This window comes from Neodiprion virginianus, chromosome 6 (genome assembly GCF_021901495.1).
Source record: "Neodiprion virginianus isolate iyNeoVirg1 chromosome 6, iyNeoVirg1.1, whole genome shotgun sequence".
Taxonomy (NCBI): domain Eukaryota; kingdom Metazoa; phylum Arthropoda; class Insecta; order Hymenoptera; family Diprionidae; genus Neodiprion; species Neodiprion virginianus.
The window spans coordinates 6476260-6503477 of record NC_060882.1 but is presented as its reverse complement, the minus strand read 5'-3'; the positions used below and the strand labels follow the sequence as shown (position 1 = coordinate 6503477).

The 27218-nt window shown below is 37.5% G+C and overlaps 3 protein-coding genes across 11 annotated transcripts; 1 reads left to right on the top strand and 2 right to left on the bottom strand.

Annotated features, from left to right (window-relative positions):
- Positions 1 to 1052: 1052 nt before the first annotated feature.
- LOC124307649 (soluble guanylate cyclase 88E) lies at positions 1053 to 11120 on the bottom strand. 6 transcript variants are annotated; one of them, XM_046769557.1, is made up of 14 exons: positions 10289 to 11120; positions 7307 to 7452; positions 5467 to 5657; positions 5184 to 5397; positions 4843 to 5116; positions 4650 to 4773; positions 4443 to 4584; positions 4235 to 4361; positions 3945 to 4149; positions 3650 to 3796; positions 3362 to 3494; positions 3034 to 3261; positions 2565 to 2891; positions 1053 to 2030 (listed from the first exon to the last, which is right to left on the bottom strand). In XM_046769557.1, the coding sequence occupies exons 3-14, from the start codon at positions 5632 to 5634 to the stop codon at positions 1612 to 1614; spliced, it is 2508 nt and encodes an 835-aa protein (XP_046625513.1). In that variant the 5' UTR covers positions 5635 to 5657; positions 7307 to 7452; positions 10289 to 11120; the 3' UTR covers positions 1053 to 1611. The 6 variants fall into 6 exon arrangements, with proteins under 6 accessions (XP_046625513.1, XP_046625517.1, XP_046625516.1 ...); XM_046769561.1 differs by having other exon boundaries at positions 1053 to 2009; XM_046769560.1 differs by having other exon boundaries at positions 3040 to 3261.
- A 1110-nt stretch (positions 11121 to 12230) lies between these two features.
- Positions 12231 to 17420, top strand: LOC124307656 (transmembrane protein 165). Its single transcript, XM_046769584.1, has 7 exons — positions 12231 to 13015; positions 13115 to 13273; positions 13348 to 13549; positions 13774 to 13949; positions 14075 to 14260; positions 14376 to 14481; positions 14640 to 17420. Exons 2-7 carry the CDS (start codon positions 13145 to 13147, stop codon positions 14714 to 14716), a joined length of 876 nt encoding a protein of 291 aa, XP_046625540.1. The 5' UTR covers positions 12231 to 13015; positions 13115 to 13144; the 3' UTR covers positions 14717 to 17420.
- Positions 15024 to 27086, bottom strand: LOC124307647 (protein mini spindles). Of its 4 annotated transcripts, none has more exons than XM_046769550.1 (36): positions 26813 to 27084; positions 26227 to 26293; positions 25955 to 26148; positions 25634 to 25840; positions 25423 to 25542; positions 25117 to 25292; positions 24738 to 24961; positions 24422 to 24616; positions 24176 to 24356; positions 23988 to 24100; positions 23688 to 23898; positions 23425 to 23585; positions 23181 to 23332; positions 22878 to 23096; positions 22609 to 22792; positions 22326 to 22523; positions 21969 to 22205; positions 21705 to 21867; positions 21451 to 21620; positions 21223 to 21384; positions 20842 to 21114; positions 20557 to 20760; positions 20338 to 20473; positions 20064 to 20257; positions 19775 to 19974; positions 19161 to 19343; positions 18256 to 18426; positions 18014 to 18176; positions 17769 to 17927; positions 17501 to 17688; positions 17257 to 17419; positions 16970 to 17143; positions 16730 to 16882; positions 16448 to 16637; positions 16196 to 16356; positions 15024 to 16013 (listed from the first exon to the last, which is right to left on the bottom strand). In XM_046769550.1, the coding sequence occupies exons 2-35, from the start codon at positions 26281 to 26283 to the stop codon at positions 16229 to 16231; spliced, it is 6003 nt and encodes a 2000-aa protein (XP_046625506.1). In that variant the 5' UTR covers positions 26284 to 26293; positions 26813 to 27084; the 3' UTR covers positions 15024 to 16013; positions 16196 to 16228. The 4 variants fall into 4 exon arrangements, with proteins under 4 accessions (XP_046625506.1, XP_046625507.1, XP_046625509.1 ...); XM_046769551.1 differs by having other exon boundaries at positions 16457 to 16637; positions 26813 to 27083; XM_046769553.1 differs by lacking the exon at positions 19161 to 19343 and having other exon boundaries at positions 26813 to 27083.
- Positions 27087 to 27218: the final 132 nt, after the last annotated feature.

The following is a 27218-nucleotide window of genomic DNA, read 5'->3' as shown; positions in this document are numbered from 1 at the left end:
CAGTTAACATTTATTAAGTATACGAATATCCATCGATATTATAATTGTTACAATATATCATTGTGTTAGAAAAGAAAATCTTATATTCCAGTGAAACAGACGCTGCGGAAATTTTTTATTTACTTAAATATATTCCTCAATGTATTTGAACATCTATTTCATTTTCGCAAAACATGATATACTTATATTATAGAAATAAAATCATACAGGTAAAAATTGCACCGGCCACGTGGGTGAAATAAAAATCGAATCGTAATCGTATATCCGTAGGAACATGTCCATAAAATTTAATACTTAGTATCTTTATCAGCACTCGATGCAGACACGCCTGATGAATATTCATAATTAACTAATTGGCATAACTTGCGTACCTCAATTTGTTACAACTTATAAAGATGGGTAAATGAATTTGATCGATTTTCTATTATTATTATTATTGTTACTGTTATTACTAATCTGATTATCATTATTATTATACGTACGTAGAAAGCTATGTAATAAGAAGTATATCAAATAGATGTTGCAGAAAGATTTTCCTGGTCGTTGAGAGAAGGCTACGGGAATTATTGTCTCAATACGATGAATAATATCGGTATGCACAAGTCGCAATGTTTCGAGATATTTCAATTTTCTTTTCTAATTTTCATGTCCATTTTTTTCACGATATCACCCACGAATGTTGGGCGCTAAGAAAGTACATGACGATATCAAAAAATAATCAGATTATTAAAATACATGTATATCGTTACAGAAAAGTTAGTTTTTGTTTTTTATTTTTTCGTATAGTAAATGTTGTGATTCGGACGTTATGATATGAATTATCGTTCATTTATTCTACATCGCAAACATTAATAATGAATTTTATCTGAACAATATAAGTGTTACTCTAATATAATGTACGTCAATATTTATAAAATATATTCAAGCGTATATTGAATAATGTACCTGGTAAAATCATGTTAAATACACGCGTTATAATATATAAGACGTTATAATCTTACAATCCGATCGGCTTGCGATAATTACGATTAACGAATTTTTTTGCAAAAATCTTAATACATACAATTTTTCGTAACTATTGCATAAAATACGTCTTTTCCCCCGGCTCGATTATTCACACGAGAATTTTACACGCGGCGTATTATTAATCAATCCAATTTAATATACACACATCAACTGGTATATATAATATATTATAGTTTACACAATACATGCAGTCTGATATCGTCGATAACGATCTAATATCCTTGTATAAATATATTCTCCCCCGATCAAGATGAACGGTACGTTATATTATACGTCTGAATTTGAGTGTTCTAATAGAGAGAGATGGTGAAAAAAAAACAAACCAGCAACAACAAGAAGAACGAGAAAAAAAAAGAATAGTAAACTAAAACACGGCAATTAGAATAAGATTTGCTACATATCACTTGAACGATGTCGATTATTTTGATAGGCGGAAAAAAGAATCTACCGAGACAGAGAAAGATAAGATAAGATAAAAGAATCTAAAAAAAAAAAAAACAATCAAGTGAAATATCGAGCTATAATCTGAAATCCGTGATATATGTATCTTACACATATATTAAATATAACAAATGTTTTATCGATTTAAAAAATAACGCAGGCGTTGCTTTGATGCCGCGGTTTGCCGCTTTTGGTAAGAGCGAAACCCGGGCAGCATTGGTCCTGATTAATAGGCAAATTTCTACTGTCGGGAGCATCTGGGTCAGCGACGAGGGAGAATTCGCAACTTGGAATCCCGGCCAATCCGCCGGCGGAGTTCAAGTTGAAGTTCGACGTATCCCTTACGTGACCCTTGACCTCTTCGTCCGGGGTCAATTTACCCCTGGTACGATCACTCTTGGACGACGTTAAGGACCTCGTGTCGGCGTTACAGAGTTGCGGGGACGTCGCGCTGTCCCTGTGCAAACGGAAATGCTCCTCGGTGTCCGACAAAAGGGAACCAAATATATCCGCAGGACTCCGGACGATCGCCGATACAGCACCTACGGAATTCGAACGGAAACCTGAAAGGATTTAATACAGCCGGTGATGATGAATTTTTACGATCGTGTTTTCCATTTCAAGTGAAATTACCTCTACACCGAGCTATCCTAATTGAGATTGCAATAACAACAGTAATAATTTATCGCAACAAGTTTTCTCAAACTGGAGGGAGAATTTTACTTTTTTGCTTTCAATCTTCTCTTTCGTTTCGTTTCCTTACAATTGAGTATAACGAACACTCTTAGTAAAAGGTTCGAGTTAATATTTCATCTCGTAACAAGATGATTAAATATTCACACAGTTGCTTTTTAACGGTTCGAGGAAAGCCGTGCTTAAATATTACACGGGTTTCTCATTTTTTGTCCCCCTAATTATTGTTATTACTATTATTGTCGTTACGCCTGTTTTTTCCGTTTGTTTTAGTTACGTCAACATTTTGCAACCCGCGTGACAATATTCGACGAAAATCATCGCCGTGTATTTATTGATGTTAATATCATACACGCGTGTAAGGAAACTTATTGATTTTCTCGTCATTCATCGGATAATTCTACCTTTAATGTCGACGCTCTTTATCGGCGAATTTGCAACGGATCGTTGCGCGACGTCCTGGAAGGTAATCGGCGAGTAGATTCGCCTGTCCTCGCACAATATGCCGGAATTCGAACTGGCCGGTGCCGGGGAAGAAACCCTGGAGGTCCTCGTCGACGCCGAGTTGTTTTCCGACTTCCGTTCGTTCCTGAGGCCCGAACCGACAACGCCGATCGACATGCGTTTTTTCACCGCACAATTCTGCCACTGGGGTGGCTCGCAGATCGAGATACCTTTGGTCATCTGCGAACGCTCTTCCCGCTTCTCCAGCCAATAGGTTTTCATCGAGCCTGCGGGTGAGAAATTTCCGGATAAAGCTCGGGATCCATGCCGATGCCTCTAGTTGTTTTTTTACTTTTCTTATTTATTTATATATTTTATTTTATTTTTTTTTATGGATACAGGACGAGAATCGAAGAGGACTCCACCCACCTTTACCTTTCACCTGAATCTCCCCACGTTCCGTAACCTTGTACGACGAGGATAAAAGCTCTTTGGTCGGCTGCGATATGTGGATCTGCATCGCTTCGCTCGTTGCTTCCATTCGCGACGCGGTGTTCACCGAATCTCCGAACAGACAGTAACGCGGCATTTTTAATCCGACAATACCAGCGACCACCGCGCCACTGTGCACACCGACACGAATTTGCAAATGCTGATCTGTAATCAGCACGAGTCGCCTCGTTAATTAATATACGAGTATCGAAACGTGGACGATGCAATTGGTCGTCGTTATTTTTTGGTTGCTCGGAGTACTGACCTGTGGACGGATCCTTGAGATCGGTTATCGCTTCCACCATGTCCAAAGCCATGTCGCAGACTCGATCGGCGTGATCGTGTTCCTTGTCCGGTGCTCCGGAAACCACCATGTAGGCGTCACCGATGGTTTCAACCTTCGAGTTAACAAAATTCAATTACCCGTCGCAGTGAAGGTTGTCCTAACGTCGTGAGGAAATTGAGGGCTGATGAACGGTATTACGTATTGGGAGATACGATTGTTCTTTTCTTTTTTTTTTTAATGTCACAACGAGCATCTGAGTCGATTTACCTTGTACACGCGATTTCTCTCGGTGAGGGTGTCGAATATCGAGTACATAGCATTGAGCATTGAAACGACTTTCATCGGACTGATCCGGCTGCATATTTCGGTGAAACTAACAACGTCCGAAAAGAGAATCGATACGGAGTCGAACATCTGTTTGGGTTAAGGACGAGTCGTTTGAAACAAAAATTTCCCTCCGTCTCATTGTATGTATATAAATATATGCAGGCAGTATACCCATTTCATATAATAACGATATACTTTGAATTTTTTAACCGTATTATAGCTAATTTCGACCTACTTCGCACGTGTCTATCGGACTTTCGCCGTTTCTAAGTCGGTCAGCTACTTGTTTCGGTATCATTTGATAGAGCAGTTCATCCGTTCGTTTCATCTCGGCGTCGAGCTTCCTCATCGACTCCTCGAGCTTTTTGCTTTTGAGTTGTTCTTGGTCGAGTGCCAGCTTGAGTTCAACCGACTGCTGAGTTCCGGCGAGCATCAGATCTCTAGAGTCAATATTTTCCGTTAAATATCCTCCGTTTCGTAAATACCCGCGCGCGGATTTATTATCGGGCAAAAAATAATATCAACCTGCTGAAGTCGTGCATCGATAAATCGTTTATGTAAAGTCCGGTGGTTATCAGCGCGTTCAGATCCGGCATCACCGGTGTTCCTAGGTACATCATCATCCTCCAATTGTCCATGTAAATCATTTGACCTGAGGACACGAATTGCCCGATGAAAAATCTGTAGCGCGATATCGAGATTTATTTATCACCGATCAATCACACGCGCTCACCTTTTAACCTCAACGTTTTCTCTTCGGGATTTTCCATTGCGTCGCTTAGCATAATTTCATTCTTACGGCGGTCCGGTGGTCGCTCGGTAAGCACCGGCTCAACGGTAAGCAGTTCGAAAATGTTGTTTGTGCGGTTCAGTATCTGAGAAAAATTGTATAAGATTACGTCGAAAGTTGGAATTACGAAATAAGGAGGGTCGTACTCACGGTTTGAAATTTAAAGGCGATCAATGGTCTCACTAGATCGAACCAGTGCGTGATCTTTTTCCCGAGAAGTTCGGGCAGAATTACCATCAAGGAGTTTCCCAGGCTTCTAACTACCATGTCAGACCTGGAAGAATATCGGACGTACGACTTGAGCAATTCTTATCGCTTATCACTAACCAACCGACGAACTCACCCGAATACAATACAGAACGGAAATATCTCGAAGAGAACCGAGGCCCCGATTGGCAGGTGCTTTTCTTCCCGGGTCATGGCAAGAGAGGCGTACGTAAAAGCCCGGTTGTCGAACGTAAGGTTGAAGGTGACGTGGACGGTGTCGAAGAGAACTTCTTCGCGGACGAGTTCGATCCGCATTTCCTTGTGGTAAAAATGTCGAGCCACCTCGCGAATCTGACCCATCGTGTAGTAGACGAATCCCCGCCTTTTGCTTCTGTAGTGAAGTGTCAAACCTGGAAATTCGGAATCATATCTGGATCAAATCGAGGCTCCGAGCTCGTCCGAGAACGACGTTATTACCGTGGCGGGTTTCGTTTTCGCAGATGAAGGACGGGGCTCGCATTCGAGGGTAAGAAAACTTTAGGTACTCGTGAAGGTTGTCCAGACCGTTGAGGAAATCTCTTACGTGACGACCGAGAACCGACAAAACTCGATCGTAGCCGTACTGCCCTACGAATCCGACGAAGTGGACGCCCATCTGATCGAAGAATTCCTTCTCCGTAATTCCCAGTACCTGTGAAAAGCTCCTTTTTAGCTTGGCGAGTCTTTCCGATCTACGCTTGAAGCGCGAAATTGCAAGTACCTGAATGGCTTTTTTGGCTAATCGAGGTATCAGGTTCTCAGGGTAAACCTGGTGAACGCTGAAGCTGGGCTGCTCTACTGCTGCCTGTCGACGAATCTCTTCCCAACGATCTTCGCCGTACACTTGCTTTATATACTCGGACAAATTTTCCAGGATTAACCCGTACATGTTTAGCTACTGCGTTTAGGAACCTGGAACACCGTGAAAAACTTCGCTGTTTATCACTTGTGGGAGAAGGTATTTATTGGAATGATCCACCCTCGCAAAAGCGGATATAGAAAGTTGAAAAATTGTGCGATAAATATTATCCGATACCCCACTTCGTCGATTTTTAATTATTTCGCAGTGTGAGTTTTCAGAAAAATACTAAAACTTGTAGGTATAAATGATTCTACGATCTCATCTCGACATTTTAACGAACTAACGACTCTTGGAGATTGAAGACGCTGAACGTCCATTTGAATATTGATCGTAAAATGCGTTATTGCAAATTCTGACGATTCTTAGAAAATTTTATCGCAACTTAAGTCACTTATTATATTATAAGATCGAGGATTAACTGCGCACGTATAATCGCGTCTGCTCGGAATGGCTATTTATATTTGAGTGCAGCTTAAGAAGACCGAGCTGAGAGTCGCGAGAAAAAGTATCCTGTAATAAATAACTGCCCCCGGTGTATTGACTTGGTATATATTATTAATTACGACTTATAATAATCGCCCGCGGTACCGCGAATGAGAAAAGTTCATCAAGTTCAAAGACATTCGTCGATGTACGGAGTTTGGCAATAGTATTCAGCGAAATTACGTGTGATTTAAAAAAAAAAAAAAAGAAATTGCATTTCGGAGAGAGAAATCATTGGGTAAAAGCAAAAAAAAAAAATTGGGAGACGAGGCATCACCTACCTTAAAAAATTCAAAATCTTATCTCCTGTGATTCGTCGATGTGTTCAAGAGCTTTTCTTTCCTCCTTCAGAAGACAATTAAACCTTACTCTATCAAACTTACTCACTTATTTCAATAACAGAACTCGTGAAAAATCTGCTAATATCCGCACCTCGGAAGCTGGTGCAGCCGATACTGGCTCGACGGTCAAAGTGGCAAGCAGCAAGGATAGGTTGGCGGTCGAGGGGAAACTTTGCGACTACAAACCGGGAATAGCGTGCTTCGGATTATTAAATGTCCAAGGAGACGGTACAGTGTCGACTCTTTGCTACCCTGGGCCGGTTAGTTTCGGTGGACACGGTATAAGTTAATGGTCCCGTTTTGTCCCAGCGGGAAGTAATTCCTCTCGCGTGTTATAGATTGTCTATTATATTGCTCTACATTACGGCTATACATTTGTCTTTTCCTGGAGGCTCGAGTGGTGGTCCTTCTGACTTTAACGCGGCTCTGGTCTCTATACACCGAGTCTTCCCGTGTCGTTGCTATTGTACGACTGTTGGCCGAGAGATGGATAGATACAGAGAGAGAGAGAGAGAGAGAGAGATATAGAAGGGATATCGTTAGGTTAATTACCCCTAATTGCTTGAGATTAATTGTCCTGCGCGTCTAACCGCTCCACTTTAATTAGCAATAGTAAATATAGTGGTTGCACTTGATATATAAGCCGTTCCTTCTTAGCGCGTATTATTATGACACTTTATCGACGAATAAAAGACTATTTCAATCTCTCTCTCTCTCTCTCTCTAAACCTTACGATACAACTAATTACTTTTGCCGCTGTTGCAGCACGTGCACCGATCAATGCAGACAGCCTGTCAGATATTATTATCATTTGCCAATAGAGCCTAATTCTAGGCACAGCTCATTATTCGGTTCACGTTATTGTTGTTACGTACCTTCTTTCGAACATAGCGATGTCTTTCAGTGCCACCATTGGCCCAATTCTGTATTGTTACAAAGCTTCGGTGTTGGTGTGCAAACGTTTGACATTGGACTTTCTTTAACCCTCATTGCATCCTTGGTGCTAAAAGACATCCTCGAACTGTAAGAAACAAGGGAGGCGTGACTTCAGATTTGATGCGTGATGAAAAATTTGTTTCACTATCACGTTTTAGAGGTTTTTTTTTTAGAAATTTTTGATTTTTACACTCTTCGAGGATTTGAAGAATCGTACGTCTTCGGAAATATTGAAATTTCATGGAATTTTTCAGAACTCATAACCGTGACTAAAAGAATACCGTTTCTTTTTTTTTTTTTTTTTTAATCCAAAAGCGAATCCCCCGAAGAACAAACGGCTTACGAAAAGCTTCGCTAAAAATTAAATCAATGTTTCTAAACACGACAACCTCGCGTAGAAGATTTTTTATCGAATACGTGGAACCAAATCCAAAGGTAAGACTTGAGAAACGTGCGCTCCTATCACATACGCGTAACGTATATGATTTAATAAATATCAATGCACGCGTTACAGCAGTTTAAAACTTTAAAGGCCGGTTCTGTAGGCCATCTGGCGGTATGTAATTAAAGAATCGATGGGCTTATTGGCGATTAGCAAAGGGACGTCGTAATTCATTTTCCCCCCTGGGATATACATATGTATATGTATATATGTATATACATCTGCGGAAGCACATAAACGCGTACCGTTTGATAGCAATATCACAAGAGTGTAATAAACTGACAATAAAATAATAATCCAATTATGCCGCAATGCAAGCTATGGTTACTTGCTTCGATTCTCTATAGAATTATTTATACACAGTCATCCAGTTTTATTTCTTGATACGTGCCGACCGAGCGTTTGGCGCTCGGTATCAGAATAACTTTTTAGCGGAAAGAGACCATGGTCACTGAGGAAACGATGAGTGATTGATATCGCAAATATCTGCCGAATCACTTCTGAGCTTTGCAGCTGTAGAAAATATTATGTTAAATTCAAACGAGTCAACGCGAGTTTTTTTTGAAAGAATTTACAGTTATATCGGTCAAATTCCAACGTGAATTCAGTAACATTAACGCGACGAAACATTTTCAGAAAAATATAACTATTTTGTAATTTTAGAACTACTTTGAAGATGTTAAGTTTGCAAAATGTGAAGATTATTTTTTTATTTATATGATCTTGTAGTTGATCGAATTCCAAACGATTATTCCAAAATTGCGAAAGAACGATTTATCACAAAAATCATACAAATTCCAACCTCCTGAATGTCGGTGAAAAACTTTGTCAAGTCGAATTTTTAAATCCAGAATATTTATTCACGTAGATTCTTTGATATAACTTCGCAATTATTATACGGACTAAAATCCAGCTGATTGACATATTTGGCTGAAAATCTTCAAAGTGGATTTCTGTTACGAATTCCTCATCAATTAATAATTTGCCTGAAATACTAGATCTTGTGATTAATCATGAGAAGGAAATAAAAAAAATTCCTACCATACAATCACTGTTATTTCATTTAACACTTCACGCGGAGATTATAAGACTTGTATTTAATACGAGTTGCACCGCAACACTCGTTACAATATTTCACCAAGAGGATCAATTCTATGGCCGGATATCCGACGAGTATAATGTATATTACAATGTTATCGATTGGAATTAATATGTATACGTAATGCTGATTATTAATTCTGCGTTAGACGTGGCCGCCATAATAGCATCTAAGAATGAATACCTGTTCCAAGTCTTTAGGTTCTTTCAACAGGGAGTTGTGATTGAAGCGTGAAGTGAATCGTGTAACGTAACGTCTTCACTTCGCTAACGTTGAGCTAGGATCCCCTTTGCAATCGCGGTATATGGCCGACGAATCACAGTCGGCGTTTTATGGGCTGTGGACATCCGTACGTGTCTCAAGATTACGATTAGAGAGATGAATGACGGCAGAAGTGTAGTGGAGTAATTTATAGCTCCGCCAAATGTATACCTTACTCGGCGCGTTGAGGAGGCAAAGTTTTGCGGATCTTTGGAAATGCAATAAGAGTAACGCGACTTTCGATACCATTTTATAAATAGAATCTGGAACGGACTGTGCATAATTGGCAAGAAATAGCGAATCGTATCATATACGGATCGTTGTAACGTACAGATCAAGTGATATGATACGTGCGAACAATTCGCGAATACGTCACTCATTCAACGAAAATTTACTACCTCTAAACGGCGTTGATTGATCGAATTGAACGACCGTTATACGCGCGTCACGATTTGTATTCCTTAGTTAACGCCGCGCTAAATTGCCTTGATCAATTAACCAGGAAAGACGTGTGATATCAGTGGCTCGAGAAAACGTGTGTTCGACTTGTGTTTCTTCGACGAGCCGTATAATACCGCAGAAAGGCTGGCTGACGTTCGAAATAAAGCTATGTTGAAAAATATCATCATGCAAGCTTTGTAAAACAAGCCTCTATACATTACTAAGACTAAAAGGAAATCCTCCTTACTGTAAGAGTTTGGTTTTATCAATACAGATAATCCGGGATGAAACTTTGACGCAAGCTTCCGTCAAGATGTAGTCAATAACAAGTCAATCAATGGTCGTCTCTGCTTCGCGACTCCAACTGTTTCACTCGATGATTTTTTTCCATAATTATAATATTATACGGTATTGCAGTGTCTTATTGGTAAAGTAGATTGAAACCGGTGTGAATATCGGTCGAACGTATATGTAAATATTAATCGAACTTGGTTAACTTGAAACGCCAACTTTAACACGGCACGAAACGTCGCGGGATCAATCTGTTGAGCGCACGTGCGCAAAAATCAATTTCAACAGGCGCGGCACAGCCGCAGTTGGAGCCGCGGATAGACAAACGCCCATAGAACTACGAGTGCGTGCCCTTTGACAGCTTAGGTTCATCTTGTTAATACGTACATGCTTGCTATTCGAGTATATTCGGATTGACTCAGGCGAAATCGGCTTGTCTCCTTTCGTCTTGGTTCACAGTGGTAACTGCAGTAATGGTCGGACGCCGAAAAGCTCCGGTCGCGTTGTGACGGCTATAAAGAGTCTGAGAATTTCGGTTCAGTGCAATTCTCTGACATGTTTAGCTAAATTTCAATCGGACGTTACGTAGCGTGGTTTAATTAATTGCAAGATATTCTGCTACGCGGATGATTTGACAATGTTTAATTTTGGTTCTTTTTTGCGATTTATTCTTTCTGTTACTTGTTGTTTTTTTTTTTTTTTTTAATTCTCTCGTTCAAACCGGCCCGTTGCAGAATTTTTTAACTGTTTTAAGCAAATTGCATTCGCGTGAGGAATACCTATTGTGCACCTGTGCGATTTTATACGTTCTCGCCGCGGTTTTTACTCATTCTGAGAGAACGTTCGCGGGGCGACGCGAGTTCTTTGCAGTGTAACGACGAAAACGTTACTAACCAACCAAATCCAAACTGCTGGTTCTTCGAAGGCCGCCATTTCCTGCTATTAGCTACCCGATCGGAAAATCAAACAGGCTTCACGTAGATGGTTTTAGTAAGCACTGACATGCTACGACTACCAAGTGGTTTGTACAGCCGTGCCAATATTATCATCGCTTGGCCAAACTCTGGCCTAATTCGTTAACGCTTGTCCCCAAGGCGGATGAGATTTTACAGAAATTTTTTGAAAATTCCCATGTGTGTTTCACCCGCCCTTTTAATTGCGTAATGCGAACCATACCGCACTCTCGACTTTCTGTTCTTAATTGTATTTTTCAGGCATAACGACATCTGGATCATTATCGCGTAACGAGGCAAATGCTGCGCGCATATCCTCGAGGGATGCGTGGGCCAAGTCATGTACACTGCTGCAATAAGAAGACCGAGGACCAGTGTTACAGTTTTACGTTAATAGATGTACAAACGTTGAAAGTGACATAGTTTTTCTTTATACCGTGAGGTTTAAAAAATCACGTGTAAATTCATTTTATTTCGATATCAACGCTCTTATCTGTCGCTATTGTATGTATGTGCTACAACGTTTTGCTGTGTGGTGTTCGGTGCACCGTGTAAACTGACATAAGAATTCTACGTAGCCGCAAATGGCGATAATGACGTCACACGTGACGCGCATTGCCAAAGGAACAAAGTTGAACGCACATTAAATAAGGCAGTATTAAATAAGCTTCCTGGCTCTGTAAATATATGTGTGAATGTGAAGAGCAACACACCTGACGAATATTTAATAAATATTCATTTCTATTGACTAACGTACATAAGTGATGTCGTATATGCGATAAAATTTATTCAACTAAATTTTCATGAATAGAATAAAAAATCCTAGCTTGGAAATACAGTGCTTGTGATAAGAATCTGATGCACGCTTACAAAAAACTTGTAATATCGTCAAAATTTTGTACGGTATACAGCTGAAAACACTTACGATGAAGTAATAAGGAATTACGGTATGCGTTCGTATAACATACATTCCCTTCCAAAGCCTGTTAATACAACACTCGACGACAATCGCATTTTGTATCGTGTTTATTGCGTGTACGTGAATTGATAATAAAGTCTTATCGGGAGCGTCTGTTAACGTTAGGAAATAGTTGATTTGCTTTCATTCTTAAAAACATACTTACAAGTGCAACAATTTGCGCTGCGCTAATGAGTTAATTAACGTGGCAACCTTGTGCTCATTTGAATCTGCATAGAATTCACCAATATAAGCGAAGTGAAAAAATTTTTATACCCAGTTGTAGGTTTTTTGCTACAGCGAAGAACATTTTTTATAACAACTGATGGCTGTGCTTATAATCTTTGATCTCTCATTATCAATTCTGTATTATATCGATGCGCGCTTATCGTCTCCCTAACGCTGATTTTCTTACATCTATGCAGAGATTTTCGTTCGTTAGCCTTCTTTTAGTAAATCAATTTTTGCAATTTTAATAACAATAGTCCTAGTTTCTCCGTCGATTGACATTATTCTTTACAGATTTGATTTAATCACTCGCCAATTATCGATACGAATGAATAGAACATGATAATTTTGCATCTCAAATACCAGTTACCTATGAACCTTTCAATTGTACGATAACAGGCATTGGGATCGACGAAGTGCAGGGGACCTACAACATTTGGGTCTGATAAGCGGAGAACGCACGACTCAATATCTGTAATTTCATCGGTTTTTAGGATTTTGATTTTGGACAGGTCTGAGATTGAACCCAGAAGCGTTTTCGTCTACGAATATTTCTAATAAAACTTGTTTTAAAGAAATAAGAATCGCTCGCAACGCCGTCTATTGATAAAACAACGAACAAGAAGATGAAAATACATATGAACGCGATACTCATGAATTACTATAGAACTCTTTCATGAATTACTGTGCGTGTGATCTCCATCAATATTTGCACTGGTATACAATCTACGATTGATTAACTCTGAAAAAAACTAGCCGTATAGTAGTTTTTACCACGATTCTTACAATTATGGACTGTTGTAAATTCACGATAAATGTCACGTGATTTTTACGTGAATAAAGAGAGCGTGCGAATGGAGTTTTAAACTATTGTATTGAAATATCACATGTATTCGTCGTGTAACCACATCGATCTTTATGTCGGTGTGAATTGTTTGCACGCCACGTTTTAAATCTACGGATCCACGTATATATGTACGTATATAAAGTGAATGAGCAACAGGGCTGTGATTATTCTGCGTTATCGATGGGACAGTTATCTCACATTTTCTCTAATCTTTCCACACTTAACAGCCCCAGGTTATAGAGCTACAACAATACAAAATGTACCCCAATATTGGACTCCGAAATGTCATTTCACTTGGCATATTTATTTCATACCTAACCTCCGTTGTTTTTGCCGAAAAATCGCCCTTCGAAGATGTGGGCCAGACTTTTGCAAGCTCTTCAATGGTAAGTGTATTTCTGAGTCGAAAACCTGTTCTTTTCTCATCCACCCCAAAATTGTTGTCTATGATTATTTACAGAATTCCGCTGACACAACGTCCACTCAGCCTAAAGGCAACTTAGGTCTGTTACATGCCTTTGTTGCCTCGCTCTCTGTCATCGTTGTCTCTGAACTTGGGGACAAAACTTTCTTCATTGCAGCTATCATGGCTATGCGACATCCACGACTTACTGTTTTTTCCGGTGCTATAAGTGCCCTCGCTTTGATGACTGTTCTATCTGGTACAGTTGAAAAAATTTATTTCCCATTCTTTGCCTCTTTATGATTCTACCAGTTATTGTCTCAAAGTATATAACTAGTCATATAAACTTTAAACATCACATGTATCTTTTGAAAACAATGAGAAAAGATTCATAAGATGCTAGGTATTTTTTAATAACTATATAGTGCGCTTTTAGAGTATAAGAATGAGCAGAATTTTCTCAATAAAAAATTTTCTCCACAGTTGTATTCGGTTATGCCGCAACCATAATTCCACGAGCTTATACCTACTACATTTCTACCGCTCTTTTCGCACTGTTTGGTCTGAAGATGCTACGCGATGGTTACTACATGTCGCCAAACGAAGGTCAAGAAGAACTGGAAGAGGTGCAGTTAGACTTACGGAAAAGAGAGGATGAAGTATGTGATGCAGTATTTGAACTAAGTATTACTGTCTTCAGATCAGATGGCTACCTACTAATTCGTAGCTCTTCTCATTAAATCTTTATTGTAAATAAGCAGGAGTACTTGGGAATTGATTTCAGTATGAAAAAGAAGCCAGTACTAGTATCGTCCAGGATCCAGAAACTGGAGTAATTAGGAAAACAACAAAATCGAACAGCGTATGGTTACTAATCTCGAGAATTTTCATACAAGCTTTCACTCTCACATTTGTTGCGGAATGGGGAGATCGTTCGCAACTCACTACAATCATCCTTGCAGCTCGAGAGGTGAACTACATTATTTGTTGTTACTTACATTATTATTGAGTGGTAATATGAGAAATTATGCAACCATTCTCATAAACAGAACTTTGTTTCATGAAAAAATATGTTGTTTTTTTAGGATGTTTACGGTGTCACATTAGGTGGAATTTTAGGACATGCATTTTGCACAGGATTGGCTGTCCTTGGTGGGCGTATGATAGCACAAAAAATATCAGTTCGAACAGGTATAATATCAAAAACGTTCTATGATCATGCATCTTCACGACATCCGCGTTTACTTTATTCAATTATTTGTCCAATGTAAATTTGTGAAAACCAGTTGAATAACATTCCATTTCAGCAGTTAAAAATCTGATCTGCTGACTGTCTATATTATTTTCAGTTACAATTATCGGAGGTGTAGTATTTCTGCTGTTCGCGATAACCGCATTATTTGTTAATCCAACGGAAGATGTGTAGGCATTAGAAGACTTAATTGAAAGAATGCAGCCTATTAATAATTTATGATAATGTTATGTGTTTATGACGTTAAACACAGTATGAAATAGTGTTAAACATCCCATCTATACAGTAAAATTGTTGCCATTTTTACTAACCGTTGTCACATCGTATTTTTAGTATTTTTTAATTATACACTAAAGTGTATGTACATACATGCCTTTCTAGAGAGCAAAGCGTTACCTGATCCTATCACTACGAGCCGTTATTTAGAGAGCACTGTGATTATTTTTTAAGGACTGCAGATAAAATCATTTTTCTGCACGAATATTCCATTCTGGTGAAGATAATACATACTGCATAGCATTTTTACGCCAAACGTGAATCCACGATGTATACTTGGGTGCGCAAGTATAAAACGCAACACTACTGTGAATGGAGTTAATACTCTAGAATGATTTATATTTTTACTCACCAACGTTGCTCCAGTGAAAAGATATGATTTTGTGTAACCAATAATAAAGGTGTCGTCGGTATTGATTCCATTGCTGTCAAAGCTGTTCTATAAATTTTAGACTTATTGTGTAAAGTTTTATCAATAGCATAACAGATTGGATCTATTTTTCTTCCTATTTGTATCATTTTACTTTATATGTATTATATTTTTCTAACTAAAATGAACAAAGTATTAATGATTTATTTTTACTGTAAACTCAACCAACGAAATAAATATTTCTAGTAATCATCATCAGTGAGTGGAATATATATTGCTTTCAGAGTTCTGGTAAGATACTCAACTTATAATATTACTGCACCAGATTTCATAGGCACAATGTACATAAATAGTTGATCTTCTACCTTTGACATTCATTAATTTCCACTTACCGTGCGTGATGTAAAAGTATCTTTATGTTAAATGAGTGATTTATAATTTTGCACCACCCAAATAATGAATAAAAATGTGGCGTTCAAATTTTGCGTGACTTCAAAATGATATATGTATGTAAATTAAAAGCCAAATGATTTATTAGGAAAATAACATAATTTTAAATCAGTTACAAAATCAGTCTCAAATCACCAACTACCTTTTCACGTATATACTTTTAATTGCTTCTGTAATTTACTCATAAATACCATTAATATCATAACACATCAACAATACATCATTTATAGTAGTGTCAACTATACACAACTACTGAGGAAATAGATCAAAACAGCTACTGTTAATCTCGCATTGGACGTCGAGGATATAATGTTAGGTACGTGATTATAGACTGTTTGCTATACTTTGTAATCCAGTTACTTAAGCACTGCAACGCTGAAAGAGATTTTTTACACATAAAATATTTAAGTTTATTAATGTACGCAACTTTCCCTCAAACATTTGGTTTTCACGTTTCAAATTGTATGACAATCGGTAAAATTCCATGTACAGAATGTAAAATCTTAAGTAAACTTGTAAGTGTTGAATATGCCGCCGCATTATCCTCTAAGGCTTACCTAAAATATTACTGAAGTATACAGAGAGTTTTCTCATGTTTGGTTTGATTGATCCGGTGGCGGTTTACACTGGGCCTCTAGATTCCGTAATCTCTCAAGCCTGGACATAGGATCCATCATAGTTTTTTCTTCTGCAAGAGATCTAGGAACTCCAGAAATATCTGGAAAAAGTTAATATTTCACCACTGATCGCCTTAAGCAATAAACTGATTTTTACGTAATTTTTCTGCATAATTCATATATTGAAATTACCAGAAATACCTGTGGCATATTGATTGTTTGTCTGTAAAATAGGGGTTTGACTTTTTCTTGCTTGGTCAATATCTCGCAACCCCTGTTCGATGTAGTCTTGGAAAAACTGATGAGATTTAAGTAGGAATGGTTGCACATAAATATCCGCCTCCGGATACTGCAGTTTAAAATCATACAGTTGTGCAAGCCCCTAAGGAAAATTGGCATTTGTTTATTGAGTACATCAATTTCCAAGCAATTGTTAAACGTCAATATTGTAAGTAATCATCTTTTCATGTCTACCTCTTGTGTATGATGTTTTGATCCAATTTTTTTAAATATTTCAGACAACTGCTGATGTGTTAATTTGGACAAGTGCTTTTGTGTTCTACCAACGGTAGCAGACTTTGATGACGCTCGCGACTGTGTATTATTAGTGTCATCTGGTTTCAGTGTCTGAAAATAATTTTTTGAGATAAATATTTTTGTTCGCAGTAAACTCATAGTGCAACAAGCAATTTCCAACACATTGTATCAACTCACCGCAACAAGTCTTATAAGGTAAGAATACAATTCCGACTCGTCTTTGTTGGTTATTAAGCTCATGTGATTTAAAATGGCATTTCCTTTTACTCGGGTCATGCTATGAAGTACTGTTTTAACCGTGCGCAGGGCAGTATCGGATCTTCTCTTCTTCCACCACGTGGTTGGATAATCCTTTAAATTGAACAAATCGTAAGTTGCATTTAACGGAAAAATTAAACAGCACGAATCAGAAGTAACATAAATTTGGTGTACTAAAATCTTACTATTATGTGGAGATTACTTACTTTCAGGAAATAGTGTACTTCTCGAAGAATTGGATCGTAATCTAAATCTGCAGCCCAGCTTGGCATAATCTTAACTATTTTCCATAAACACTTCATTACCAATTCTTCGTATTTTGGAAGTGCATTAGATTGTGCACAACCGTGAAGTAGTTTTATCAGAACACTGGAATGATGTTTCATATTGTTACACGATAAAGATCGCATTATTCGGTGTTAATATTGGGTAGAAATTATTATAACTCACCAAATAATTGTTGTGTGATTTGAACAATCTATCACTTTGACAACAATGGTATTGATCACACGATTATAAGCATCAACATCATTTAACTGATCTAATTTATTTTCTGCAAGTAAACTGATCAGTTGGTCCACAAGCTCTTTCAATTGTAGTGCGGACACATTTTTGCCAAGAATACCGGAGTTGTAAAACTGTATAAAATAATAATGATAATGATAAACGATTAGAATAAAATTTGCAATAATTTACTAGACATATAACAAATTCTTACCGAAAGTATCACCATAAAAGTATTTCTGAAACATTTTGATACATCCGGAATTCCCGAATGCAAGGGATAATTTTGCAGAATTTTTAACTGCATATTTGCAGCACCAATAAACTTATCTTCCTTTGTTTGAAGCAAATTAGCCTGGTGTGATTTTAATATCTGAAAAACAAATTGTTCATTCATTTTATTCAGTATGCAGATCGCAGAATATGAAGTATAAAATCAATTAAGGGTCAGACACCAACACTATCCACTTTGCTTAGTGCCTGGAACGCAACCTGAAGATCATTACTAGCCATTGCTAATATTTCACGATCCAAAGTATCATCTTTTTCAATCTGCGATGTTAACGAGGACAGAACTGCAGATTTTGGCACCAACAGTTTTGGTGGCGAAATGGGAATTATTCTGAAAATTATCCCAATAATTCAGTACCTAAAAGTCAAATAATGATAGCAAAGTAAATTATCCAAGTTTGAACACTCACTGTGTTGTAGGATTCAACAACTTCACTGGTTCATTTAGGTCTGAGAGACTAAGTTCTATAAGTTTTGGATTACGAACTTTTACTGGAGCACTTGACTCAATTTTCTCTAACCATTCCAAATCAAGGCCAAATGGTCCAGAAACTTTAGGACGTATCTGTTGCGCTGGGACTCTGGAATAAATTGTATATTGTGTGATAAAAAAAATGTACGTTTCCGTCTGAGGAGACTAACTCAATACCAACAACTCTACATCTATAATAGATAATTGTACTCCAGATGTTACCTATAAGCGAAATACTCGGAACAAAAGAGATTAGCAATACGTAAATTGTACCAATAGGTGTATAAGGAAGATCCAAAGTTCACGTCTATGAACTGATCATTCATTCGCTATAAACAAATCAGATTAGGGATTCCTTACGAAATAAAACCCCACACATTGGTCGCAGTTAGTGAGCTCAGGAGAATGAGATGTACAGGAAAAACATAATGCATTGTCAGATAATTTTGAGCTGGTAACGTGCAAGGAGTTTCAAAGAACATATAATTAACAAATATACGGACATGTACGTAACACGTTTGACATTTTTCTGTCAAAATTAAACACAACAATACACTGATACAACCAACACACCTTAATTAAGCTTGTACAAAATTGTAAGTATTTTCCAAACCTACATTTCATTCAAACATACTTACGTATTCATTCAAGATCAATATGATAAAATTAATTTTGCGAGCAAGATGAAACTGTCCTTTCGTCCGCAAATTAATTTGTGAGCAAAAAAAAGTCGAACTTAGTGATTTGAGTTTGTCACAAAGCTACATGTTAGTATCTATAACCTGTTTGGCAAAGCACCCAAAAGGTAGAAACACACGTAAAAAAATGATGAGAAAGACAAACGTTTCAACATTATCATGATGCAAATTATCGGGCTGATGATTTTGTGAAGATTGTATTCCCTGAAGTTCATGTTTTTCGCAAGGTTCATCCCCTTGCACTGGCTCAACTAAATCAACTTGCGGAATGCCTTCGATGACCTCACAACTCGCTTCCTTTACCATTGGTTTTTTCTGATCGTTGCTTCTGTAGAGCCATTAGAAAAGCAAGCGCATGCAATCAGACAACTTGATGAGTAGTTTATAATGATGAATAATCAGCGATGAATGCAAATTTGGCAAAAATACTTATCAAGCTTTCAAATAATCAGAGTTTATGATGATGTTAACGATGTGAAAGAAAGGTCAGATATGTTAAATAAGAAAATTTCATCGCATTCAATTCTTATTTACAAAAATGTTCAACTGCTACATAATATACATTTAAATATTATATTATAATACTAAGAAAGAAGATTAATGTGTAATTAATTTTCTCTATTCTAATTGTAAGTAAACTGGAACATTACATGTAGACAGCAAATAGCAAAATGTAAATGGAGAATATATTGCATAAGATAAAGGTTTCGCATTACTTGACAGTTGAAGGGAAAAAAAAGATTTCTTATAATAACTTACGGATCGTGCACTGGCTCTGGCTCCTGTTCAAATGGTTCCTCATCTTCTTCATCAAAATCGGGTTCACCGTCATCTGACACATGGTTGGTGACGGCGGTAGGGGGGACGACAATTCTAGCTGAAGAAGCAGATTTTGACGGACGATTCTTTGCGGCTCTCTTGATACGCTCATCTAACAACGATTGATCCTTTTCGGAAATCTATTGTCGTGCGAGCACATGTAAGTATTTGTACATTTGGGATGAAATATTATTTGTTAAAGTAGGAATTAGATGTTAATTAATTTCACCTGTCCAATAAGTTTATAGACTCTTTCTCCCTCAAGGAAGTATGCCTGCACGATGCAATTGAGTGCTGCATTACGCACAGAATTGTCCCTGTCGGCGATTTGTTTGGCAACTTCCTTCAAAGCTACAGACGCATTGGGTTGGCATACAGATACTCCATAGTTTTCAATTAGTGAACCTAATTGATCAAGGCATTCTGGAGAAAGGAATAGCCGAAATTAATTTTTTACACTTAACAACATGCAGATATTGGGATAAACTGACTTAAATGCATACCTGTTCTTTGGCGAGCATTCTTGGACTTGATACCCTCCATAACATAAGAAAATAATTTGCTCACTGGGAATACTAAAGCAATTTGTTTAAATAAAGCACGAACGCCATTCCGTACAGTATCCTTTGAGTCGCCTATCTGTTAATATGTTATCATTCGATAGAAATATTTGATGCATGATGTTTCAAACTCGTCAATTCTCTGGTAAACTGTTCAATTACCTTGGTCAGAAGATACGGGATAAAAGAGGCAGCTTCATTCTCAAGCATATGATATTGGTCCTCAATAAGTATATTAAAAACTGTTTGGAGGTAGTCCAAACCTTTCAATAGTACGGAAGGATTTGTGTCAAAGAATCTCAATGTCAACCACTTGAGAATCAGGTCTAAATTACAGACTAAAGCTTTGCTATTATCGGCCAAATCCTAGGAAAAATAAAAAATGTTGAAAGTTACGATACACGTAAAAATATTGAACGGTGAAATTCTGCTCAGTTTTAAAGTTACCTCCGTTAGAGATTCTATAGCTTTTAGATGATACCGAAAATCAGAATGGAACATGTTTGACATCAATGTTTTATTGACGTTTGCAGTAGTCATTAATTCTTTGAGTAATTCCACAAATTCTTCTCGCGGTGTTGTAAAATTCCACTTCAACACTTTCATCTTTTGTTCATCAATGACTCTTTGATGTTTCAAGTTATTTGTAGCTAACAATGGACTAGTGTCCGCATCGTCATCCTTCTTGCGAGCACTGTTAGGCTTAGATCCATTTCCAGCCTAATACAAAATGACAATGGTTACATTATTCAATCAAATGACGGTGGACTATAATTAGAATTTATATTTTTGGTCACGACTCAGGTTTTCTTCTAGATATGTAACTACCTTAGTTTTGATGGCCGTTTTGCCTGCTTTGACTGCTCCACCGCTTTTAACTGTTTTTGGCTGTGATGTATTTTCTGGGGCTTGTTTTTTCGGAAGTGGTTTCACAGGTAAATTAGGTCGTGCTTTTTCTAAAGCTGCGAGAACGACAGATTTTGAGCCAGGCTGAAATAGTTTAAATCACAATATAGAATTATGGGGTATTTGACATAATGATATACAAAATTTTACCTTCAGTTTCTCTGAAGCGCGCGCCATAGTATCATATGAAAGATGAATCATGTAGCCCAGAACTGCTTCTTGGGCATTTTTCCTAACGTCAGAATTACGATCTTCTAAATTACTGAATAAATACGGTAAACAAACTGTAAGCTCTTCCTTTGGGATCTGTTTTACAGTAACTAGGAAAAAAATATATATATATATATATACATTCAATATACAACAAAATAAAGATTCATTGATTCATTACTGTGAAAACATACTCAGTGGTAGTTTCTGAGCAAGCCAGTTCCAAAGCTCAGATCTAAGAGTTGGAGATCCAGACTTCAAAGCATCTCCAATCATTTCTCCGTCGAAAAATTCCTTGTATCCGCACTGGTCTCCCCATGTGTTCATGCAAGCAATTGCAGCTGTCCGAATCCATGTCTGCAGTTATTCAAAAAAATCACGGCAAGTCGAACTTCAATAAAAGTCGTATTTAGAAATACCGCAGAGCTAATGCAGTATGTAAATGACAGTAAATTTACCTTAGAATCGCCCAAACACTGCAGAAACCCAGGGAACAACGTTCGTATATGCTGTTTAGCTGGCGATCCTATAGCTGTTGCTAAAGTTTGACAAACGCCTAATGTAGATTGTGCTATTTTGCTATTACTGTCCACTAATCTCAAAGCTAGTCCCTGGGGAAGTTCGCCAATTGATCCTTTTATGGACCTTGCCTCTGTCAGTAATGTATTTATTTTCTGAAGCCCTTCATTGCGTACCTAAAATTTTTTTTATTTATCTTCAAGCAAGAAAAACTTTAGACATTTCTATTTCTTGAGTGTATGAACAATATGAACGCTATTCAGGATTATGATTCAGAAAACATTCAACAAACGCACCTTCCAATTTTTATCGGCAAGCTCATTGAGCAGACTTTCTGTTAATTGACTGCTAATATCAACTCTGGGAATGAGATCAGATATATCCACTTGAGGCACTGATTCCTTTTCTTCTATATCACCATCGTCATCTTCGTCAACTTTATTCTTCTTGCCTTTGCTACCACGTGTTGGAATTGGAGGCGATTCTCCAATACGCTAAAGTAATTAGATCACGTTCAATTTTTCTACAGACTTTTTTCATTCGTGGACCTCAAAAAGACAAAGTAACTTTAAAAGTTACCTTTTCACATTCCTGATCAATTTGCTGTTTCAGAGCTGGTTTTTCGTTTTCAAAAAACATGAGAAGTGGTTTTCCTACATAGACATACAGTGTACCAAGGAGCGAAATAGCAGCAGTGCGCACACTCGGATTTGTAGCAGTAACTGCCTTTTTAATATTCTCCATTAAAGCCTTGAGATTGATTCTGAAAATTTGAAAGTTGTCAGAATTACGGAAATAAATCATTTGTAGATTTTCATTCAGGAATGGGAGTGAAAAAACAAACTTACACAAGGCCAAACTCTTCAACAGCTTTGGCAAGCCACAATAGAGTTTCCTGCTGCACTTTTGGATTTTTCTGATTAAAAGCAAATCCCATTACCTCATTAGCCACTGATTCTAAACTCGTAGCTTCCGCGATTGCAATTAAAGTTTCACCTGCCGCGATACTGTTCTTAGCATCACCCAATTTCTCAGTTATATCTATAACACAATACTCAGCCACAGTGCTGAAAGAATAGATCATAGACTATGAAATAGAAAGTACGAATTTTTTAAGCAAATGTCAAACATCATTGCACAGAATGCTATACCTTGAGAAATTATAATTTTCTGCCAGCATTTTTACTGTTTCTAACCGAAGCTTCAGAACTTGGAAGTTAGTATCCTTAAGGCCAGGCTTTTTAGCCAAAGTGCGGACAATAACTTGTGTGGAAACATCAGCGGTCTCCATTTCTTTGACAATCTAGTAAATAGAGTTAAAAAAAAGTACTCGGTATCAACTTGAAAGTTGCTACTTTTTATTAATATCAAATTTAAATTAAATCTCAAAATTACCTGAATTAATTGTTCAACAGCAGCCAAACGGGTCTTCCAAATACTGTCTGTAAGTCCAGAGAGTACTTCAGCAGGTAAAATTTGTGCTGCCAAGTCATCAATCTCTTCATTAGTCAAATTTTTCTCAACTTGTACTTTTGCCGCAGATGATTTCTTCGAAGCTAGTGAAATGAACGCATAAATAATTCAATGGTGATTGAAATAAATTGACGGCAGCTGATGGACCAACAGGTTCAACCACCTAGAAGTTCAGGCCAACATACCTAAATTTGTCATGGACGAAGTGGTTGTTTTCTTGCTGGTAGGCTTCTTAGCGGTAGCATTTGGCTTTTTAGACTTAACTGGATTATCATTTTCTTTTGATTTTGAAGGTGACTCTATTTTTGCAGGAGCCGTATTTGGTCTATCGCCAGCTGCCTTTCGAACATTTGGTAATTTCACAACTATCACTGCTTTCTCAGAGCATTCCTTGATCTGAAAAACAGCCAACACCAATTTTTAAATAAGTGATACTTCTTTATACTCTGTTGGAAAAAAAATTTGCTCTTTTAGTTTTTTCAGACCTTTGCCATCTTGAGGTTATCTAAGTCAGCTATGAACGGTGATATTGCTTTTTCACCAACTAACTTCGAGGCTGTACCAATAGCTTCAGCTGAATTATCTCTCACAGTCGGATCTGTAAAACGAAAGGAAGCATTTTGTGTGAAATCTCTTGTTTCTCTAAATATTCAAATTCTCTTTAAATCTGTACCTGGCTCATTCAAAGTCTTGATAAGCATTCCAGTATATGCTTTTAGCAGTTTCTTATTCAAGCTTGGTGGTGGAGTCTGAGCAAAACACCGTGCCAGGAAAGCAGCTGTCTCTGCCTTGACAGAAGGATTTTTATTTTCCAGTGCAGCTAAAGAATCTTCCATAATAGCTTCGATGGTCGTCTGTAAACAAATAATTGTTACCTTGCTGAAAAACTTAGAATGTTTTAATTTGTATTCAAGCTTACGCTAAGAAATATTGCGTCTGCAGCATCTCTCAGAGCTTGAACAACGTTTTGTTTCTTTTCGCGAAATTTCTCCAGTATGGCAGGTAAACAAGCCAAGGCATAAGGTTGAAACCGTTTCTTTAAACCACTAGCTAGTCCAGCCATACATTTTCCTGCCAGTGCCACGACCAACACATTTGAATCCTTGCTTATAATCTGCAAGGGAAAAGAAAACGAATCAGTGAGTTAGACGAAATAGCTTTTATTCTCTGTAAAGGCTCTGATTCCTTATGTGCGAAAATAAATTTTACAAATTATGTGCAAATACAATATTTACCTTTTTCAAAGCTCGGACGACATCTCCGTAATCGCCACTCTCGAGCTTCGGATTCCTGCAAAGAGCTTCTAAGGCCTCTACAGCCTCCTTTCGTTCCTGCCACTTCTTAGCCTCAACTTTGTCAAAGAAATCTTTAGGAAGTTTTGAAAGAATATCGACAGGGTCCAAAAGTTCATAAGGATCAATGTCTGGTGCCACTGCATCGTCTTCTTCTTCTTCATCGCCTTAAATGTTATTTTATTTATTTCATCTATACGATACTTTTGGAAACTTTATGAAGAACTTCAAGATACTTTATAAGTTTTGCTTTCTCACACTGGCAAAAATGTTTATAATATATTATGAAATTAATTATTCTTAGAGCTGCGATTCAACTGACCTTCTACATCTCCAGCACCCGAGTCTATGACACAGGTTACTTTTGGTTTCTGTGATTTGAGATAACGAATAGGTACAACTTTTTCACCTTTAAGATTGTTGAACTCTGTTTCCAGTTCAGTTATCTGTACCTGCTTCAAAGTATTAAGCTGTTGTTTTAAAGGTGCTCCGATCCACCTGAATCAAGAAAAGGTTATGTCATCGACTTGGAACATTGCAATGTACGGAGTACAAGCTAAAAACTGGCAGACACCAAAGGTAGGACTAATCGTCGATTGTCAAGGAAAGCCTGATAAATAAAATTTACCTGTAGATTTCTACTACCATTGTCTTTCCTTCTTCTCTTACAGACTTATCTCTGTCTTCCAAAAAGCTTGGCATCTTCTTAACAAGAGGCTTCACACTTATAACTTTGGGCCCGAACTCTCTGTAGAAAAAATGCAAACCAATCAATTATTTAGAAGTTGCGATAAATATAATTTTGAATGATTTCATTAATTTACAATGTAACGGCATACCTCAGGGCAAGCGTCAATGTAGCTATACATGCTGCAACGATTTTTGGATTTTTTGCTTCCGTACCCTTTAGTAACTCTTCTTGGACAGCTTCATGTTTTTCTATCTCTACGTACATGAGAGTTATCTGAACAGCCAATTCTTTAGTCTTTGTTTTAGGCGCTGCGATACATTTGGAAACTATACCACTCATTACTTCTCCAACAGTCCTGATAGTGCAATGAATTATGTCAAGGGCGATGAATTAAGTAGGAAATTGTATTATCAAATTAACTAAACACTAACCATTATAAAACTTATTCGTTAATTATAGATTTTCTTACTTTCCAGCTGCTGCAGCATTTTCAACATAGGCTAGTACTGCCTCCAATCCTTTCTCTTGGGCTACAGCGTTGCTGTCCGTAACAAATTTTTTTACAAGTCCAAGAAATTTATTCCATTCGGGTGATTTTTCATCGTCAATGCGCCTGAATATTTTGGCGCATTCTTCATATCCGTGCAATCTGGCTTTCCATAACTAGAGAACATTGTTCAGGTATTGAGTACTAAGTAAATGCAAAGATAAAATTTTTTAAATCTAAGCACATTTTTATACCTTATGCACACAGCGATCTTCGACTGGCAATTTAGTGTATTCAGTATCTTCTTCCATTTTAACGTTTCTATAACGCAATAAAATAAAAGCAAGGAGAGTTTTAAAATCAATTTATACTGTGGGATTTTAACATACTTTTTTCTCAATTGATATTAGCTGAAATTATAAGAAATTTCCTCATTCTAAGAAAACCATGGGTGATGTTTGCAAATAAATTCTATGCATGTTAATTCTGACAATATGTAAACAGAGGCAACTGAATGTTGATACTAGTTTTTTTTTTGCACAATTGAGTCTTTGATGAAGATAAAATACACAAGGATTATGAAACAACCTATCCTTAATCACATTTCAATCTTTAAGGTATTGTAGAACATGTTTGCGTTAATGATGTGATAATTGTGTAACCTGATTTGGTCATGAGGTTTGTGCTAAAAGAAAATCAATAGTTATAATTCCTTGAAAGGTGAAATTGCATGGTAAGGAAACGTCGAAGGTTGATTCCCTATTTGGTATGATAGAAACGACCGTTAAGGAGCAACAAATTTCGCTCCCTAGTGATTCATCAAACGGGAAATGGACCTACCTTGTAATCAGAGTATCCTTACAACGGAATTTAGGCGCTCGTCGCGGTGAATAGGTTACTTGCGAATCTTACACACTACTGACGTTATAAATAAATAATAAATATCAGACCAAAAAGTAACATAAAATACTCAAGAACACGCTCTGCCCGCTGGCGATGTGATCGCTTACAACTATTTTCAAATGGTTAATGCCTCAACTGTAACTGTCAAGACAGAATGCAAACAAAAAAGACAAGGCGTTAAGGCCGGTTTATATTATAGCAAACCGTTAACGGAAGAATTCAAAGAAGGTAATCCTTTGGCAAAGTTTTCATGACCAGTACTCTGTAGGTTAATGAGCTTGGGGCCATAAGAAGCCGTGTTGGCGATCCGGTAGCTTCTTTATCGGTGGGAGTCATATAACGT

Coding starts and splice junctions, on each gene's coding strand:
- LOC124307656 (XM_046769584.1), top strand. CDS start 13,145: ATGTACCCCAATATTGGACTCCGAAATGTCATTTCACTTGGCATATTT. Junction 13,274..13,347: donor CTTTTGCAAGCTCTTCAATG/GTAAGTGTATTT, acceptor GATTATTTACAG/AATTCCGCTGACACAACGTC. Junction 14,482..14,639: donor AAAAATATCAGTTCGAACAG/GTATAATATCAA, acceptor TATTATTTTCAG/TTACAATTATCGGAGGTGTA.
- LOC124307649 (XM_046769557.1), bottom strand. CDS start 5,634: ATGTACGGGTTAATCCTGGAAAATTTGTCCGAGTATATAAAGCAAGTG. Junction 5,398..5,466: donor TAGCCAAAAAAGCCATTCAG/GTACTTGCAATT, acceptor AGCTTTTCACAG/GTACTGGGAATTACGGAGAA. Junction 4,150..4,234: donor TCGATGCACGACTTCAGCAG/GTTGATATTATT, acceptor TATTGACTCTAG/AGATCTGATGCTCGCCGGAA.
- LOC124307647 (XM_046769550.1), bottom strand. CDS start 26,283: ATGGAAGAAGATACTGAATACACTAAATTGCCAGTCGAAGATCGCTGT. Junction 22,206..22,325: donor TTGCCGATAAAAATTGGAAG/GTGCGTTTGTTG, acceptor AAAAAATTTTAG/GTACGCAATGAAGGGCTTCA. Junction 19,975..20,063: donor TCTATAAACTTATTGGACAG/GTGAAATTAATT, acceptor GCACGACAATAG/ATTTCCGAAAAGGATCAATC.